Here is a 22,149-nt window from a genome sequence, read left to right as displayed (position 1 = left end):
CTAACCCTAACCCTAACCCTAACCCTAACCCTAACCCTAACCCTAACCCTAACCCTAACCCTAACCCTAACCCTAACCCTAACCCTAACCCTAACCCTAACCCTAACCCTAACCCTAACCCTAACCCTAACCCTAACCCTAACCCTAACCCTAACCCTAACCCTAACCTAACCCTAACCCTAACCCTAACCCTAACCCTAACCCTAACCCTAACCCTAACCCTAACCCTAACCCTAACCCTAACCCTAACCCTAACCCTAACCCTAACCCTAACCCTAACCCTAACCCTAACCCTAACCCTAACCCTAACCCTAACCCTAACCCTAACCCTAACCCTAACCCTAACCCTAACCCTAACCCTAACCCTAACCCTAACCCTAACCCTAACCCTAACCCTAACCCTAACCCTAACCCTAACCCTAACCCTAACCCTAACCCTAACCCTAACCCTAACCCTAACCCTAACCCTAACCCTAACCCTAACCCTAACCCTAACCCTAACCCTAACCCTAACCCTAACCCTAACCCTAACCCTAACCCTAACCCTAACCCTAACCCTAACCCTAACCCTAACCCTAACCCTAACCCTAACCCTAACCCTAACCCTAACCCTAACCCTAACCCTAACCCTAACCCTAACCCTAACCCTAACCCTAACCCTAACCCTAACCCTAACCCTAACCCTAACCCTAACCCTAACCCTAACCCTAACCCTAACCCTAACCCTAACCCTAACCCTAACCCTAACCCTAACCCTAACCCTAACCCTAACCCTAACCCTAACCCTAACCCTAACCCTAACCCTAACCCTAACCCTAACCCTAACCCTAACCCTAACCCTAACCCTAACCCTAACCCTAACCCTAACCCTAACCCTAACCCTAACCCTAACCCTAACCCTAACCCTAACCCTAACCCTAACCCTAACCCTAACCCTAACCCTAACCCTAACCCTAACCCTAACCCTAACCCTAACCCTAACCCTAACCCTAACCCTAACCCTAACCCTAACCCTAACCCTAACCCTAACCCTAACCCTAACCCTAACCCTAACCCTAACCCTAACCCTAACCCTAACCCTAACCCTAACCCTAACCCTAACCCTAACCCTAACCCTAACCCTAACCCTAACCCTAACCCTAACCCTAACCCTAACCCTAACCCTAACCCTAACCCTAACCCTAACCCTAACCCTAACCCTAACCCTAACCCTAACCCTAACCCTAACCCTAACCCTAACCCTAACCCTAACCCTAACCCTAACCCTAACCCTAACCCTAACCCTAACCCTAACCCTAACCCTAACCCTAACCCTAACCCTAACCCTAACCCTAACCCTAACCCTAACCCTAACCCTAACCCTAACCCTAACCCTAACCCTAACCCTAACCCTAACCCTAACCCTAACCCTAACCCTAACCCTAACCCTAACCCTAACCCTAACCCTAACCCTAACCCTAACCCTAACCCTAACCCTAACCCTAACCCTAACCCTAACCCTAACCCTAACCCTAACCCTAACCCTAACCCTAACCCTAACCCTAACCCTAACCCTAACCCTAACCCTAACCCTAACCCTAACCCTAACCCTAACCCTAACCCTAACCCTAACCCTAACCCTAACCCTAACCCTAACCCTAACCCTAACCCTAACCCTAACCCTAACCCTAACCCTAACCCTAACCCTAACCCTAACCCTAACCCTAACCCTAACCCTAACCCTAACCCTAACCCTAACCCTAACCCTAACCCTAACCCTAACCCTAACCCTAACCCTAACCCTAACCCTAACCCTAACCCTAACCCTAACCCTAACCCTAACCCTAACCCTAACCTAACCCTAACCCTAACCCTAACCCTAACCCTAACCCTAACCCTAACCCTAACCCTAACCCTAACCCTAACCCTAACCCTAACCCTAACCCTAACCCTAACCCTAACCCCCTAACCCTAACCCCCTAACCCTAACCCCCTAACCCCTAACCGTAACCCCTTACACCAAACCCTTATGCTCCCGGTATGTTCCAAGTATGTTCCGGGTATGTTCTAAGTATGTTCCCAGTACATACTTGGAACATACACAGAACATACTTGGAACAAACCTGGAACATACCCGGAATATATATGGAACAAACTCGGAATCTGCTGGGAACATACCTGGAACATACACGGAACATACCCGCCACATATGTGGAACATACACGAAACAGGCCGGAAACATGCCGGGAACATACTGGGAATATACCCGGAACATACTCGGAACACACCCGGAACATACCGGAAACATACTTGGAACATACTGGGATCATACTCAAAACATACTCGGAACAATTTCAAAACATACTTGGATCAAACCAGGAACATACTCAGAACATACACAGAACGTCCTCGGAACAAACCCGGAACATACCCGTAACATACCTGGAACATACCCGGAATATATGTGGAACATACTCAAAACCTATGGGAACATACCCGGAACATACCTAGAACATATCCGGATCATTTTCGGAACAAACTGGGAACATACTCGGAACATACCCGGAACATACTCGGAACATACTTGGAACGTACCAGGAACATACCTGGAACATACCTGGAACATACCCAGAACATACCCGCAACATATGTGTAACATACTCGGAACATGCCAGAAACATACCTGGAACATACCCGGAACATATGTGAAACATACTCGGAACATACCTGGAACAAACCCGGAACATATGTGGAACATACTCGGAACATGCTGGGAACATACCCGAAACATACTCGGAACATACATGGAACATACTCGGAACACACCCACAACATACCCAAAACATACTTGGAACATACTGGGATCATACTCGGAACATACTTGGAACATATGTGGAACATACTCGGATCCTGCTGGGAACATACCCGGAACATACCTGGAACATATCCGGAACATATTCGGAACATATTCGGAACATACTGGGAACATACTCGGAACATACTCGGAACATACCCGGAACATACTCGGAACATACTTGAACATACTTGAACATACTTGGAACGTACCAGGAACATACCTGAAACATATGAGGAACATACCCGCAACATACCCGCAATATATGAGGAACATATAAGGAACATGCCGGGTGTCACACAGCCGCAACTACGGCTCTTTCGGACATGTAACTTCTGGTAAACAACGGTAAATAGCCACAACTGTACACATATGAATAAATTAAACAATAATAAATGAAATGAATAATTAAACAATAATAAATGTCCACAATATTATCGTTCCTTCTTGCCTTCTCTCCTACGCTGACACAAAAACAAATTAGAAAGATAAAAGTTACAACGATTCTGCAACTAAACAACTCCCACGCCTCTGCTCCCATTCTGCTTGTATTATCAATTATAATTCTTCCCAAACTGCAAATATTTTCTGACATATAAATAAATCAAATATAAAGTTAAAATGTTTCTTGATTTCGTTCTTCACTGCAATCCGCTCCCCGACCAATTATTACCTCCGCCAAAGAGGTTATGTTTTCACCTCTGTATGTTTGTGTGTTTGTGTGTGTGTGTTTGTGTGTCTGTGAACAGCCTGGAGGCCACAGTTTTTATCCGATTCTCACCAAATTTGGCAACAATGATCTATGCCCCAAAAGCTTGAGGGGAAAGGTCATAGGTCAAGGTCACAACTAACAAAAAACTATTTTACTGCCTAAAGACCACAGTTTTTATCCGATTCTCACAAAACTTAGCCACAATGATCAATGACACATCATATAATTGTGGTTAAATTTTGAAGGGTCAGGGTCAAAGATCAAGTTCCACAAATAAAAAAAAAAATAAATAAATAAAAAAATAATTTAAAAAAAACCCTCAGTGGGACTTGAACCTGCAATCTCAACTGTGAGAGGCTGGATACATAACCATTACACCACACTGTCATCCACAACTTTTTAGTATGCAGTTAGCATATTTACACTTATAACTAATAAAAAAAATGTAAAAAAAAATATTCAGGGGGAATTTTATGTAGGGGAATTTTACAGTAGGCGGAGGTTTGTACTCTCGGAGTACCCTCTAGTTTCTTTCTCCTTTTCCACGTAAAATAATATCAGTATCAATCAAGTTACTCTTCAATATTTCCTAACAATTCTTTAAATGCAACAACTTCTGCTGTTTCCAACAGTTATTTCTTCCGTCAATTTACATTCACAATTTCAATTATTCCTCAGTAATCTCAACAATTAACAGTTCTACATTTAAGTACAGCCTTATAGTATTACTTCCAACTCACAATTTATTAACTTCATGTATATCACTTTATTTCCTTTCTGCTTCAGCTCTATATCACCATAATTCAATTACTTCTTCTCCTGTACGTCTTAGTTTCTCATATCAATATTCACCTATCCCTTTCTGGCTTAACATAACATAGCTCAATTTCCATCTCTCTCAAAATTCCCTCAATTATACACATACCACCACCTTATCCTTCTCCACCAATCAGCAACTCACACACTAACTTAACTCTTATACCTCTCCTCCAATCAGCAAACTCCACACAATCCTTCTCTGCAACACAAATACTCTGCTCCACTGGCTTCACACAATAGCTTCCTAAAACAAAAGAAAGGTTCAAATAGTGAAAACAAAGGGAAAGTAAGAATGAACTAGCAAAATACATATACAACTATATGTCACTTGTGACATCGGGTATGTTCCGGGTATGTTCCAAGTATGTTTCGAGTATGTTCCAAGTATGTTCCGAGTAAGTTTCGAGTATGTTCCAGGTATGTTCCGAGTTTGTTCCGGGTATGTTCCATTCCAGGTATGTTCCGAGTATGTTCCGGGTATGTTCCTGGTATGTTTTAGGTATGTTCAAAGTTTGTTCGGAGTATGTTCCTAGTTATTAATTGTATCAAACACACGATGCTAAAATAGTGTCTAGTTATTAATTCTATCAAACGCACGACGCTAAAATAAAATCTAGTTTTTTGTATTGTCTATTCTAGAGTAGTAAGTTCGTACAGTTTTTATTTTTAAAACATAACAGTATACTTGACGTCTAGTCGGTCTAACTTGTCTAACAAATTGAATAAATTCAATAACACCTGCCATTGTTGCTGAAACATCAACTATCGGTGTTGTCATCAACAGTATTAATTGTATAAGTCATGTTTAATTTAGGATCACACCTGCCATTCATAGGTTGCTGAAACATCAACTATCGGTGTTGTCATCAACAGTATTAATTGTATAGATAAGTCATGTTTAATTTAGGATCACACCTGCCAGTCATAAGTTGCTGAAACATGAACAATCGGGGTTGTCATCAGCAGTATTAATTGTATAGATAAGTCATGTTTAATTTAGGATTAGAAGAAAAGCTAAATCAAAATGATAAATTAAAACAACCAGAAAGTTAGCAGAGCTTTCGGGCAACACTAGCCCTTCATCAGTGCAAGTGAAGTTAGGGCGCGTTTATACAACATGCTATTACACGCATATTCACCACGATTACAAAAAGTGTGTTGTGTAACATCGAAGAGATTCCGTGTAATGAGATTTTAATTGCAAAAAAGGCTACTTGGCTGAATCCTAAAATTGTGTGGATTCCCGGTTGCTGTTGGCGTGTTGAAAGTGCTGTGAAAATGTTTACCAAATCTACAGTAATAAATGATTGTGCTTTTGCATATTTTAACTGATATTAACGCTAATCAAATTCAAAAGCAGATTTAAAAAATCAATAACTCAATAAACTAAATTTTACATGAAATCATCCGTTTTATTAAAATCCTTAATAAACTAATATTATTCATAATGCATGCGAGTATATATACAACTTAGGATTATGAACAATTTTATAACACGGTATTACGATTTAATGTATAACTGCAATGATTTTGTGGGGTTGACCTCGGCCCGTGCAACACGCTAAACATTAAAGATGTGTTCAAATTTAGGTTGTTGTATAAACACAGCCTTAGAGATATATATATATATATATACATATATTTAGGATGTATAAAGATATTATTTTTTTTACTTTTCTATAGATCAGAGAGTAACTAAAATAGCACTGATTATGTTTAAATAGTATAAAACTGAATCTAAATAACGAAAGGCAAGCCATGATTCAACGTTTCGATCTTTATTTGATTAGCAATATTATAGCATAATAATTACAATTTAAAAAGTTAATATTTTGGATATTTTCCCCAAAAAAATCCTAGCACACAGTATAGTACAGGATTTTTTTTTTTTTAATTCTTGTCTATGTCTAGGGTAGTGTTATGGTTATCCACTGTTTTCGGTGGTTTGAGCACAGGTGACGAAAAACACAGCCGTTTTTTAATGAAACCTGACAGATGTAGGCTATTGTATATGGCGAGCGGATTTTTGTAGAAAGTTAATTGACTCTTGGATTATGTCATATAAATACATACAATACAATAACCATTCAACAATAAAGTGTCGCATAGTATAATAATATGTTTAATATAATAATAGCTCCTTAAAAATCATATTCCGGAACGTTTTCATTAGATACGTATACGCATATGCATAGGCCTATAATAAAGATTTATGTATCTATCTAAGTATCTATAATCTATGTGTATTTCTATTTTTCTTATGTAGCTTTAAATTCATCGTTAGTTTTGCCTTGAAATTCCAATGATTTATCAATAGATAGTTGCCTTTCATCTACTGTATCATATCAATTCTGTTTAGCAATGCTTGCTTTTGTGATGCAATACCCTCATATCAATCTTATAGTTTGTATGTTGCTGCGAAATCCACATGTGTAGCGGGCGGGAATTTAAATATTCCTATCCATGACTGAGACAATGTCTCAGTCCATGGCATGTTTAGCTTTGGTACCGGTACTGTCGATTCTCGTTTTTCTTGTATTCATAGTTCTAGATAAAGCAATTTTAATACCTATTAGGCTACAGTTGAGATATTCAGGCGATGTGGAAAAAATGTCAGTGCCTGGAGTGTACCTTTGTAACACTCGCCGATCAGTGGCAAAATTCCCTCTTTCTACCCGATTCCATACAATATTACTTGCCGGTTTCATTATTGTGGCGTCTTGTTTCTAACCGTTCCCGTCCCGGTTTGTCATTGTCTTTCATTTTTAAACACGTTTTAATAAATTTAATATTTAATATATGAGTTGGAATTAAACCAAAGACACCACAAAGAATTGTACATCTTGCAAGATCCAAAACACAGGATAAGAACAAAAACAAGACGAAGCACACGGGAGAATTAGCAATCTCATCATTAAACGCTCAATTTCAGCATCTTCCCGTTGGGCGCGCTCTAAAGAAAAATTAGGAAATATTCTAAAACAGTCTTTGACCCCAATTTAGTATCCAAAAAAGTATGATATAAATCAATAGTTCCCACTTTAATAAGTTGGCCTATTTGCTAAATGTTTGATAAATATACCCTGATGCAAGAGTAACTATAGCTATATAATGTTGCTAGATACTTGACAAAATTAAATTAAAATTGCTAATAATAAAACAATAATAATTGTATATCGTGCCCATTTTAGGCCTATAATTTCCCTTTTTTCTGAATCCGCACTCACCGCAATATTTTATTATACTTTAAAACAATAATGTATGGTATTTATGAGTATCATAAATACATCTGCAGGGCTTTAACAACTGTTTTGTGAATAACCAAATTATAATACGCCAAAGGTTAACCAATAAATAATGTTTGTAATAATGAAGGTGACTGGAAACACAACTCTAGCCCATTGATCAATAATACTGACACTATTAAAGTCTTGACCTATCTTTATTTTTCTCGCCCTTTTCTGACGATAGGTAAAGCTGCCAATAAAACACATTAATACGTCATAGCAACACTGGTAGTACAGTGTTGTCTTGTACTCTGGTGGCGTTTTAATTTTGAATTTGGGAGACGTCGAATTCTTGTATTTACCATTTCTAGCAATATCCAGTTCCTAAAAAACAAAAAATATTGCGAACAGAGATGCTTTAAATCTCCTATAAGGTATGATTTTTTTGTTTTTGTTTAAATACATAAACAAAATGCCTTTAACTTGAAACTACGCCCTAGTGTACTTGGAAAGATCATTTTTGAAGCTCGATACAACTTTTTTTGCTATATTTCACATTAGCAAATTGCACATGAAGGTTATAACAATAATGTATTATGCCCGCAGCACATAATACAGGGCTTTTAAGATCCTTATTAATATAAAACAAACAATATGCTTACTTCTTCGCATCGAATTAGATTGTCATCCTCATCATCCATTTCAGGAAGTGTGCCACCTCTTCGTTTAGTAAAGTAACTGACGAAAGCGAATTCAATAAGTGCGGCAAATACAAAGCAGAAACAATCAAATATAAACACGTCGATCGCTTTTACGTAGGATACTTGTGGTAAAGAAGATGTGGCCGTAAGACTTAATGTTGTGATTGTTAGGATAGTTAAAATTGCTGAAAAAAGGTTTAAAATCCACGGTTTTTATTAAAATAATATGCCCTAAATGCTTTTAAACAAGTTGTTTCTCAATAAAAATGTTAAATAGGTCTATAAAATATTGATATCTTCACGCGAACATTTTTGAATAATTGACATGGCTTCGTTTTGAGGTTTTAGTATCACGATGCGTTTTATTATAAATTAATATTTACCATAACTAGAATATTTGTTTAATTGAATCGCAATTTGTCGTTTTCAGATATAAAATGGATGCCGTATAATCAGTCTTACTTACCTAATGAAATTCTAGCAGGGGTGGCTTCTCTATTGATCCAAAATGAAATCCATGAGATCACCACCATCATAGAACAAGGTACATACGTTTGAATAATAAACAGACCAATGTTACGTTTTAATTCAAAATTTACTGTGAGAACTGTCCTGTTACCTATTAAAGATTAAATACAAATTAGACGTTAAATGGGTGATAAATGCCATAGCGATCATAAGTTTGAAAACAGATTCTAAGAGGAACAACTACAAAGCAACGAGTTACTAACCAATTCTGGAAGATGGCTTAGTTGTGCGTATTGTTTTCCATCCAAGTAAAGTAAACTGCGATAACCTGATATCTTTAGAGTCACCTAAATCAATATCAACAGATTTGTTATCACTATCTTCGTATTTCCACTGAAAGACAACGTCCGATTCGGAGTATGTATCTATTATTGAAAAATAGAAAGCCTTATTAGTAATAACGAGTCTGGTGTTATTAGGCGAAATAAACAATAACTCGTATTACTTTAATAATTAAACATTCATTGTCTGCTATTGTTTGGTAATAATAGTCGTGCTTTAATATTTGCTAATGAAACATTTGTTTCAATGTTAACTTACTGCTCCCCATACTGATTGAACATACTTGAGTATCATGCGGATATTTTTTAAAATTCAATCCACACTCAGTAAGAACAGTCAACCTACGAAAAAATGAATTACTGTTAATCAGTGTTAGACGGGTGGCCAGCATCTTACATTTCTGTATCACCGTACACTTAGTTAAAAAGATTTATTGGATTCAATGTATTTTTTAAAACATTTGTATGTTTTTATTTAGTCTGGATTTAATACAAAATGCCAATTTTTATGTATGTGTGGCATTTTTCAAACATAGGTAACCATAAAAGTTTTTGGTGTTTTTATTCAAATTCAGTTTTTTTATTTTCGATCTGTAACAACTTGTAAACCGTAAACATACCGAAATGTTTCTAGGAATCACTAGATAAGAAGAACTACCTATCTAGGCCTACTGACAAATTCTGTTTGCCATGCATGGGGAAATGTGTGTTTTTGTTTTTATAGGAGTGTGTGGTGTGGTTTGAGTGCGTGGGTGTGTGTGGAATACAACATTAGATTGAACGTCATAATTGCGGCATTTTAAGAAACGACAATGACAGAAGTTAAAAGTACAATAGGAAAATATACAGGCAAGTTAATGAATAAAAAGAGGGAAAAACAAGACAAAGGAAAAAAATACCTCTGTGTATATAAGACTTCACCGTCAGGATAAATTCTAACAAGACGGTTTGGAACAATTATATCATGGCCCTTAGAGTTACGATCATTGTGGAAAAATGTGTCAGGATACCATATACTTTCCAACAAGACTGAATTAAGAGGTAATACTTTAAACGCAGTTCCGTTGGAATAACGAAGGCGTTCGTCGGCCCATCTTTGTCTGAAGAAGACCTCCACGTAAAATTCCTGAAATAGATTTACAATTTATGGATAAGATTTTCAAATACAGTATGGTTTGCTGGACTCACAGTTACACTATTTTCAATAATACATTATTAAATAATAAAGTGTAACTGTAACTTTTTCAACCGGTATAGTTTTACAACATATTAATTACGATGGGGTGTACATTTAACAGTATCAGACAATTACCACGCTCACTCGCCGTACAACCGTCACCGTGAACTCATAGGCATCAGTCACTCGAATTGTCCTTCAAGAACATTACTATGAAGGCGATAAACTATTTAGATTATACAGGAAAGTGTATAGAATATAAATGACGGATATAAAGTGTAAAGTGTTTAATTAATTTTACACAAACTATAGCAAAACAGCGATTGTCTTCTAAATTCAAGAAATTCCGCAAATTGTTTATACAGTATAGGTTTTTGATTGCTACCAACTCGTTTTATATATATATATATATATATATATATATATATATATATATTTGTTTATATATATCTGATTTGTTTATATATATATATATATATATATATATATATATATATATATATATAAACACAAGAGGCAAAGAACATTAATTCTAAACCGCCCGGTGATATACTGAAATTTAATTAATTAATTTGAAACGATAAAGATGAGGAAATCTGTGAGAATGAGAAAAAGATATTCTCTTAGTTTGTGTGTTCCATATTAATTAATTAAAAATATTGTATAGGCATATCTATAGTGGATAGTGTTGCCCGAAAGATCTGCATTTTCTGGCTGTTATACTTTATCATTTTGATTTATCTTTTTGCTTATTTTATTTTGTATCTTCATTGATATCATCCAACTACTGCACGCGCACCAGAGATCAAATTGATACGCCTTCATCTTTCAGTATTTTATTCACGCTTCGTACAATTGAGGGAATAGTGCTGTTCCGCCGTACCACGCCGAGAATGTTAAAGAGTCGCTATCCAATTGGGTTTGAACTACACCATGAAAGCCCCAGTGGTTTAATGGATAGGACATCAGCATATCAAGCAGGAGGTCCGGGTTCGAATTTAGGTTGGGGCGACTTTTTCTCATTTCCTTATCTTATCGTTTCAAATTATATATACTAGATGGTACGCTCGCTTCGCTCGCGTACCATCTAGGTCGTGTCCACAGATGGTTCTCGAATACACAGTAATTCCAGCGTAAAAAATGTACGTACCGCAGGACTATAGTACATTGTCGTTTACAGAAACGAATAAATAGACACGATGATTTATGTAAAATTAGCACCCTGGGAATTAGGCCTTGTCTTAAAAATGAGTCCAATTTTTTATTTGAACTCATTTAAACAAACCCAATTTGTGTTTTGTATATAACATTAGAGTTGAGGGATGGGGAAGAGGATGGGAAGAACAATTTTTAAATATATTCTCTATCCACTCAGTAACGAAATATTGTTTTAAATGTTTTATAGGCCTATCAATAATATACCACTAAACACAGTAAAACATTTACGATTTATAATACTTTTTTAAAACTGTCCCTCTTATAGTCGATTGAAATAGTAAAGTACATGTAACGATACACCACTACGACGTTTATATTTTTTAGAATTATTAATTAATACAAAAACGTTGAGAAGCAACTGTCAGTAATCTACCCACAGTCACAGTAATATATGTTCTTTGTATATTTTGTTTATATATCTAATTACAGTAACCACATTAACAGTAAGACAATTTCGATTCAAATGGCGACCAAAAATGGTTAATACGTACAGTATTTACAATATTGTCAAAGTATTGCGATACTATATATAAGTAAATGACAATGCTGTAGGTATCAGTGGCTGGATTTCAATGGAGATACAAAAAAAGCGAAAAGCTAAATCAAAACGATAAAGTAAAACAGCCAGGAAAGTTAGCAGAGCTTTCGGGCAACACTAGCCCTTCATCAGTGCAAGTGATGATATATATATATATCTCATAGATTTTACTCATAAATATTTCTTTTTTATGTACATTTTGAAGATGTAGGCCTAACCTTCTATTTATTATCCATTCCATGTATACAATGCAGGTACAAAAAGATAGATATGATTGTATTAATATTTATAAACATAACTAATTAAGGTTTATTCATTCTTTTCTGGATAGTGTAATAGTATATATTGGGCTTGTACAAATCAAATTTCCTATACTGGAATTTCCAATAAATATTCTGTACTCTATAAGTATTACACTATACATAATTTTCTTATCTGGATGCAAATAAATTAATTTAGTTTATTAAATTATTACGCGACACTAGATAGGTTATAAACAATCGATTACATTTAGTAATACATTATAGATAAAGATACTCTACCTTATTTTGTTCTATCAATGGACCAATACATTTAGTAATACATTATAGATAAAGATACTCTACCTTATTTTGTTCTATCAATGGACCAATACATTTAGTAATACATTATAGATAAAGATACGCTACCTTATTTTGTTCTATCAATGGACCAATACATTTAGTAATACATTATAGATAAAGATACTCTACCTTATTTTGTTCTATCAATGGACCAATACATTTAGTAATACATTATAGATAAAGATACTCTACCTTATTTTGTTCTATCAATGGACCAATACATTTAGTAATACATTATAGATAAAGATACTCTACCTTATTTTGTTCTATCAATGGACCAATACATTTAGTAATACATTATAGATAAAGATACTCTACCTTATTTTGTTCTATCAATGGACCAATACTCAACAAAAACATATCCACTTTGACCGTAAGAGGGGGACCTGAATGAATAATAATGTTTAAGAATTTGCAATATCTCATCTGTTACTAAAAAGTTTTAAATATTGAGCGGTGGGTTCACCACATCTATCTAATGCATTAATTTCCAAAAAATATTAAGAAACTACTAAACATATAAGTTACCTACTACGGTTTAGACCAACAATATTAAATGCTTGATACCAGACAACATCTCATTTAACGCAGTTATTGATATCATTTACGGTACTCAAGTTCTATTTTCATCGATTTTCTAGATAATTAAAATGTTCATTTACTAAATAAACGACAATATCAAGTCAATATTGGTATACTCGAGGTTAACTTCTTCAACGTATTATAATCATATTACCGATTTTTACATTAAACTTTGAAAAGCCTATGCTAAAATTAAGAGATTTTCACAATTATACGTCACACGCACTTACATAAACTATTATTACATAAAATGCATTTTTGCTAAATTTAACTTTCTGAGTACTGTACACAAGTCTAATTAGCGTAAATACACGTGTTTCACCTAGCTTGCTTAGTTCTATTTTCCAATATATTATGATCAATCAAACCCACTGTAACTTGTTTCGGTAAATATATATCCATAGACACTTACCCGTCATCCCTGGCCGCAGGGAATTATCATAATTAAATATGATATTATCTAAAAGCTTTGTAAGGTTTTCCCGCGCTCTGTCATTTTCAGACAATTTTGTTGTCTCTTGTAATTCTGTAGTGTTATCAACATTAACATTTTCTTGTTCACTTCTGAAAAAAAATCCAAAATATTCATATCAACATTTATATACATCATAATCTAAATAAAGGTTACCCTAACACACGTTTTTTTTCATTCACTACAGTATTTATATACATCATAATCTAAATAAAGGTTACCGTAACACACGTTTTTATTCACTACAGTATTTATATACATCATAATCTAAATAAAGGTTACCGTAACACACGTTTTTATTCACTACAGTATTTATATACATCATAATCTAAATAAAGGTTACCCTAACACACGTTCATTCACTACAGTATTTATATACATCATAATTTAAAAAAAGGTTACCCTAACACACGTTTTTATTCATTCACTACAGTATTTATATACATCATAATCTAAATAAAGGTTACCCTAACACACGTTTTTATTCATTCACTATAGTATTTATATACATCATAATCTAAATAAAGGTTACCCTAACACACGTTTTTATTCATTCACTACATACATCATAATCTAAATAAAGGTTACCCTAACACACGTTTTTATTCATTCACTATAGTATTTATATACATCATAATCTAAATAAAGGTTACCCTAACACACGTTTTCTTTCATTCACAACAGTATTCATTTTATCAATAATAGTATCCCATTTTGAAAGACACAAAATCATATATAACGAAATTAAATGTTTGATTGTTGCTCATTTCGGAATTACGGTATCAATTTTGTTATTCTTGGGCCAATAACCTATAATAATAATAATAATAATAATAATAATAATAATAATAATAATAATAATAATAATATCAAATCATTGTAAGCATCCAATTGGTTAAATTAAATATTCCATTAAAAAATGTAAAAGCCGGTAAAACAAACTCATTTTTGTCTGCAGTCAACCAACCAATCAAACAAAATGTGCAGATAATGATATGAACGTGTTATACATTATTGAAAAAAAAAACAATACAGAGTCACGGAATGACTAACATGACGAGCTGTTTCTAATACCTCTTTCTCCTTTTTGTGTTTAATTCGACTGTTATGATTATGATTTTACAATTTGACTATTTTGCGATTATAATTAGACATACATTTCAGGATTAAATCTAATCGAACACAAGCTTCAATACCATCAGCACATCTGGCCCTCTATATCCATCTTCCTTGTTGAACGTTATTTACTATAAACTACAAACGCACTAGCAGACCGAATTTAACATCAACGTACTTTCAAATGCAATAGAAGAATAATATAGTTTTGTAATATCCTAATCTGTGTAGTTATTATTACACATCTAAATAATTAGGCAAATTATCAGATAAAACATGCAATACAAAAATTGCCCACTGCAATACCCAAACGAAACTTAAAGTGAAAATAAGTAGACGGCGGGCGGACTTAATGACATCTATATGTTTTATTTTGATCAATTTGGACATGGAACAAGTCATTGATCCATCTATATTCGACTTTTGATATTCATCCGTGTTTTAATTCCGTAACTCTAATCCAGTTGATATATCAACTAGTAAGTAATACGGCATAACTATGTATGAAACCCGTCCCCAAAGGAGTTCACTCAGCGTCATCCATTTGCTTTGATTAGATCGCGTCATATTTTAACCTAATCGAGTTACACGATATCTTTTGAGAGGGTAACGCGTTTGTTAAGTAACCGATTTCGTCTGCTCTCCTCGTGTATGCCTACCTGGGACAAAATGTGCTGACAACTTCATCATCTAAAATCCAGCTTTATTTATTTTAAGATAGTATAACATTTATATAAATATCCTTTGAAGTTAAGCTACAATTATTACTGGACCATGAGCCCGCAAATGTGAAAATGGTTCACAAAATGCCGTAAACAATAACCGCAAATGTAAAAATAACCGAAAATATCTTTCTCAAATAGTATTTATATTTGTTCATGTCACCTCACACGACACATGGTTCAGTACCTTAGTTACCATCATAATGTAAAATACAATATGTTTGTTAATATAGACCAACTCGTGAATTAACATACAGTGTTTTTAATTATGCATTCCATATTGTATTTTATCGATTTATTATGGGAATCATGTAGCTTGTATATCGAAGAGAACAATAGATAGACAATCAAGATTGTTATTGAAAATAAGAGAATATCATCATTATTTTATGAATAAGTAATTTTGTGATATTTTTTAACATGGTATATCATTGTATAATAATAACAGCATGCTTACGGTACTGTTTACAAGAAATATACCTGTAATGAATATAAATGCATGTAAGCATGATTTAGACTATTATTGTTTATACTATAATTATTTCTCTCCAGAATACGCAATTGAGTAAAACTACTTTATAAACACAATACATCCATTATGGTACAGAGATGTTTGAAGTGAGTACCGAATTCCCAGACATGGGCCATGGGAGGCGTTGACTAAATGTAAATACGAGGTATATTTCATAAATGTATTGTTGGCTGATTTGTGTTATTTTGATTTTTAATAATTATGATTTTATAGTAATAAATATACGAATAAACAGCTGCTGCAGCTGCTAGAAGGAATTAATGTGGGTCCAACGTTCAATTCAATTACTTCATGGTTTAACAACTATTGCTTAACTTCAATAATAAATAAATATTTTTTTAATAACAACTTAAAGTGTAATTTACTTATGTTTCTTACTATTACTAAATTAAAATACCCACAATGCCTACCAATTATCAAGTGTTGATTCTGGATTCAAAATATAGACCTATCATCACACTGAAGTCAAATATACGATTAAGTATAGGCTTACAGTTACTCATTTGCAATATTTAGGCCTATATGTTTAAGGATGAGTAGGGGGTACCCCGGTGTACTAGTATACACACAGCCACTGTCACTCATCAAGAGGGCCCCTTCATTGTCAGCATACACTGTTTAGGGTCACCCTCTATAAATAAGGTGTAATAAAATAAATAAATAAAAATACCATGTTTCGATGATTCATGATTCTTTAAGGTATTAGGTGTGTTAGAGAATTAAATAAACGTTAGTAGTGAAGGAGTATAGATATATGCTAAAAGCATTTCAAACGCTTAGAATTATTATACGTCGTTACAAATTACACACATCGAAATTAAATATAACGATAATTTCTGGAAATTAGTTTAGTAATCAATAATGAACGAGTAGCGCATGATCACTCATTTAAACATTTTGGACATAGTATAATTTGCTTCATATGCGCTTCGAGTAAAATTTGGCTCTTCGTTCAGAATTCCTGGTTTGACATATTCAGTTTTTTACCATCAATGTTTCGCAATATACTTTATACACTGATGTAACTTAATTACAATGTTGACATTACGTAATGGCACACGTTGACATCACGATATCATAAAAACATGAATGTGTGTTTATATAGGACGTATATTAAATTATTGCCGAAACCCATCTATATGGGAATGAACGTAGAATCAATAGTGTGATTGTCAAACATTAGTAAAATACTCATTTTGTATTTGCACCACATCAAAGTAGGAATCATTTACACTGAGCCAGTCATTAGTAGCAACTATTGTGTTACTAAGTAAGCACTGTAAATTTGATTTAACTTAACCACATATGATAACGGCAAAATCTAAACAAATTGTGCATTTTAATGAAATATCACATTTCAGAGTTGTGAAGCGCCTATTACTACATTGCTTTACTCCACACAGGAATGTTTAAACCATGTAGAGTATGGTAAAACGGACATATCTTCAGATATATACGAATCTAAATAAATGTGGTACTGGTAATTAGATATACCTCAGTAATAAATAACAGTAGAATCACTTACCTGACGTCATTATATAATAGAAATACTGTACTCAATACTATTAGTACATGCATGATGTGAGTGTTAACTACGACCATACTCAATATAATTCACGGGCGCACTGGTTATAACAACTGTCACCTGATGCTTTCAGACGACAGCTTTGTTTGCTCCTGCAATATTTGATAGAAACCAGGATGCAATGCTTTCCAGAACTCGTGTAAAAGGTAAACGTTTTCAGTTACGAATTTGGCGCGGAGACATTGTATGTTACGGTAGCATTGCAAAAACACGACCGGCTGTGAAGCAATCTGTATAATGAGTGGTATCTTGGTAATAGAGCTGCGTTGTCGTTTATAAATTAAATTTAGGCTTCATGTAAGATGCATCAGAACATCAATGCAAATTCACTTTATTTATGAATAACCGGCGAAGAATGACGTCATGTGCAAAAATATATAGATTCTAATTGTATATAGAATAATTGTTTACACTCATGAATCTACGGTAATTCGGTATTTTAGTTTTTACGAATCTTTAAAATTAAACTTGCTTGCTGTTAGTCTCATCTGCTAACATTGCAAATACAATATAGGTTCGTTTGGTATACATATTTATATTGTTATAATGAACAGAAAAGGAATTACTGTGATACGAGTTACAGGTACTGATTTATTATGATTTTTATTCATTTTATCTTGTATATAAATAAATTGTATAATTAGGGTTCTAAAATAAAAACAATGAAATGACAAACTCACAAAGGGAAAATTGTTCTTTCTGATTGTGAATATTTTAAAATGAGATAGATGATAATGATCATTTACAATGAAAGTAAATATGTCATAACGATGTTTGGAAACAAAAAGGTTATTTAGACCAAACGTCTTTGTATTATCTTTTTAAACTTCTTTTGTAAGTGTATAGAAAAATTTAAGAAAATTAATGAAAAAAGGAAGTAATACGGCTTTCAACAATTTAACAATGTTACTGATGAAGTTTATCAAATTGTAATGACATTTCGAATTAACAAAAATGTGATAAATAATATGATTTTATGTAATGACATGAAATATAATACGAATGTGAATAAAAGTGGTGTTTACGCCACAAAAGAGAAAAAAAACTTCTTTCTCCATGTTAAGAACAACACGCCGGAATCGAAGACAATGGGAACAACACAATGTGAGTCTCCAGAAGTAGCAATCGTGTATCTCGGAAAATAATGTTTAACAATTGCAACCCAAACCCAAAAACAATGATATAAAACAATTTCCTGCTAACACGCGTGTTCCATTATTATGTGTTTTTGCAAATTATAACACGACGTACTATACCTGTATTGGTATTATTTTACGTGTTGTTATTTTATTACGTTGCATTGATATGATACTTTAAGTAGTCAAATTCAATCCTAACATTCTTTGAAGATATATCATTTTATATACATAAAGAACGAAAACCCGAGATTCATCAATAATGACTGAAACTATACTTCATGAATAATGTGTTTTTATTTTAGCAGCCATCTCGCTGTCTTTTTTCGATAATGGTTCCACGTATACATATTTATACGGCAGAATTTAATCAAAAATATACTTTCTATCTTTTCATTGTCAATACACATACAGATTACCTACATTAAATATAGAATCATCTCTTTAAATACAAATCCATTTTATGCTTATTTTATGCTTTCTATAATATATTGAATTTTATCAAACAAAATCAAAATATTTAGTGTAATTTAATTATTGATAAACAAAATTATAATCGTCGGCGGTTACCCTTTCAGTTTCATTATATTACAAAACAAACAATTTACATTGTAAATGCATACTTATAACTTACGATAGCTAGGTCATATTGTTATTATTGAAATGACAGCATTTACTGATGATAAATTGGATTAATCATAACATAAAACATCACTATCATTTCTAATAAAAATTATTATCATGCATTTATGGTTTTAGTAAATGCGTTTTACACATTTAGCCATAATTCAAAGCATTTTATAGTGAGGTGGTCATATAGTTACAATGGTGGAGTGATGAAATCAATTCGTAGGCATACATAGAAAAAAAGATAAGATATATTCGGTATCAATATCGGTTATTCAATCACATAAATACATTGCAGCATAAAACGCTGAATTGTAGTATTTGTACAAAAATGATTAATATGTTTGCCCTGTAAATGAATATGCGGCCTTGTTGTGTATGGCAGCACAACAAAGAACCAAACATTCCACTTGGAACGCATCAAAAGAGATCATGCCACATAATTATTAGTGTGGACTACTTTTCATACGCGGAGTAGCTAAAGCAGTTGGGACTTCAAGTCATGGCCGAAATAATTTGGAAAGAGTCCAGTTTTATTTACTTATTTGGTTTAAATACATTCATTATCTGGACCCACGGTGAAGTTCAACTAATTAATTTACAGCCGCGCTATTATATCCACTAAAATGACCATTGAAAATGGTACATTCAACGCACTTTGAAGTAAAGTATAAGAACACATAGGTAGGCCTAATGGCGAAAAATAACAACTTAAGAATGATTCAAAGTCCGTTAACGCACTTTGAAGTAAAGTATAAGAACACATAGGTAGGCCTAATGGCGAAAAATAACAACTTAAGAATGATTCAAAGTCCGTTAACGCACTTTGAAGTAAAGTATAAGAACACATAGGTAGGCCTAATGCCGAAAAAAGAACAACTTAAGAATGATTCAAAGTCCGTCAACGCACTTTGAAGTAAAGTATAAGAACACATAGGTAGGCCTAATGGCGAAAAGGAACAACTTAAGAATTATTCAAAGTCCGTCAACGCACTTTGAAGTAAAGTATAAGAACACATAGGTAGGCCTAATGCCGAAAAAAGAACAACTTAAGAATAATTCAAAGTCCGTCAACGCACTTTGAAGTAAAGTATAAGAACACATAGGTAGGCCTAATGCCGAAAAAAGAACAACGTAAGAATGATTCAAAGTCCGTTAACGCACTTTGAAGTAAAGTAAGTAAAGTACATGATGCCGAAAACAGACCAACTTGACACACTTTCAAGTAAAGCTTAATAATACGTTTATGATACCGAAATTAGAACAACTTCTCTCTCTAAAATTCGTATATTATTTTTGAAACGTGTTGTATCCATAGACATTATACGCACTGAACATTGTTAAATAGACAATGACAGCTTGTCAGAAATCACCTTATATAATTGAATCATTATTAAATGGTTGTATTGTTTGTACTGCATTAACAACAATACGGTACATTTGACAACGGTAATATTACTGCATAGGAATGAATATTTACTTTTGTTTCTCCATCATAAATAATTCAATATTTCAAATATTTAGTTGTTGATCAGTTTGTATAATGAAACCGGATACGCAACCTCGGCGGTAAATATAGTAATACTGTATTCGTAAACAAATAAATCAACAGCGATGAAAATAGGTATATATAATAGAGTAGTCTCGGAAAAAAAATATGAAAAGAGGCCTAGAAATTAGGTTAGGCGGAGTGGAATGTTAGGGTATAGGTTGGTAAGTGTACTTCAGAAAAGGAATTAATTAGATAATAAATATGATAATGTTAATATTTAGTAATAATAAATTAGCTAATAAAGCTAGATGATCTTAGGCAGGGAATTCATTAGATCTATAATAAATACATTTTAATAGTTATTATTATTATATTTTCTGAAATGGCCTAATTTTTTTCAAATGTCCATAAAATCGGATCTAAATATTTGGTGTCTAACCATGTGCTTCAGACAAAGTATTTGATTTATAATAAAAACAACACATAGCAGCATTAATAAACTATTAATATTTATGAATTGATTGAATGACAATTAACTATGATACAATTTGGATCTTAATTAATTCATATTATTATTTTGTCATCAGGTAACAGCACTTTCGGTAACTTCAGTAATGTATGAATGATGATTATAATAATAATATTAGTTTATGTAATATTAGGGCCTACGTCAAGCTGATACATTAGATATGGTGCAACGTAGATTTGTTTCTAAATGTTGTAATGTCATTTACCCACTTTCAGTCAGTCGATGCAATTTGGATTTTTTTTGGCAAAGTATAGAAATAAATCTTATGGAAAGGTATATAGGCTTTACAAAACAAACTGGATGTCATAAATAAAGGTCGTCGACTTTGTAATAATCTGGGTTGATTTAAGTAACAGACGATAGGTAATAGACGAGGTAATTAGACACACTGGCGAGTGTTGTAGCTATTATAGAAATTAATCTGGATGTTCTACGGAAAAACCTATCTATTAGACGACGTGGTAATAACACAACATAATCAAATAAGGTTTATTGCATAAAAACCAGTGGAGTTTCAATTTAGAATACATAAAATTCGGAATTTGGAATTATTTTCAGGGAATTTAGGACTATGTCAAAAAAAAAATATAGGTAGGCAATAACACTTGTAACTTAGCTAGTTCTATTTCCAACTGTCAACAGCAACACGAATAAATACGAAAACCAACAGTTTAACGAAAACAAGAGAAAGAAAAAATAGCACCTATTTATAACACCTAT

The 22,149-nt window shown here is 33.6% G+C and overlaps 1 protein-coding gene across 1 annotated transcript; it reads right to left on the bottom strand.

Moving 5' to 3' along the window:
* Nucleotides 1–5,988: 5,988 nt before the first annotated feature.
* LOC144842605 (gamma-aminobutyric acid receptor subunit alpha-2-like) lies at nt 5,989–17,640 on the bottom strand. The gene is made up of 9 exons (XM_078699055.1): nt 17,586–17,640; nt 13,631–13,782; nt 12,955–13,022; nt 10,001–10,227; nt 9,361–9,443; nt 9,024–9,185; nt 8,759–8,911; nt 8,254–8,477; nt 5,989–7,975 (listed from the first exon to the last, which is right to left on the bottom strand). Exons 1-9 carry the CDS (start codon nt 17,636–17,638, stop codon nt 7,691–7,693), a joined length of 1,407 nt encoding a protein of 468 aa, XP_078555181.1. The 5' UTR covers nt 17,639–17,640; the 3' UTR covers nt 5,989–7,690.
* Between the last annotated feature and the right edge of the window lie 4,509 nt (nt 17,641–22,149).

The sequence above is a fragment of the Antedon bifida genome, chromosome 5, assembly GCF_963402885.1.
Source record: "Antedon bifida chromosome 5, ecAntBifi1.1, whole genome shotgun sequence".
NCBI lineage: Eukaryota > Metazoa > Echinodermata > Crinoidea > Comatulida > Antedonidae > Antedon > Antedon bifida.
The sequence above is the reverse complement of the archived record's forward strand: the minus strand, read 5'-3'. Positions and strand labels throughout refer to the sequence as shown.

What these genes read in the sequence shown, in the direction of transcription:
- LOC144842605 (XM_078699055.1), bottom strand. Translation starts at nt 17,638, where the DNA reads ATGCATGTACTAATAGTATTGAGTACAGTATTTCTATTATATAATGAC. An exon ending in TTCAATCAGTATGGGGAGCA is followed by an intron (nt 9,186 to 9,360) that starts GTAAGTTAACAT and finishes TTTCAATAATAG; the next exon opens with ATACATACTCCGAATCGGAC. An exon ending in CCCTGCTAGAATTTCATTAG is followed by an intron (nt 8,478 to 8,758) that starts GTAAGTAAGACT and finishes ACCTTTTTTCAG; the next exon opens with CAATTTTAACTATCCTAACA.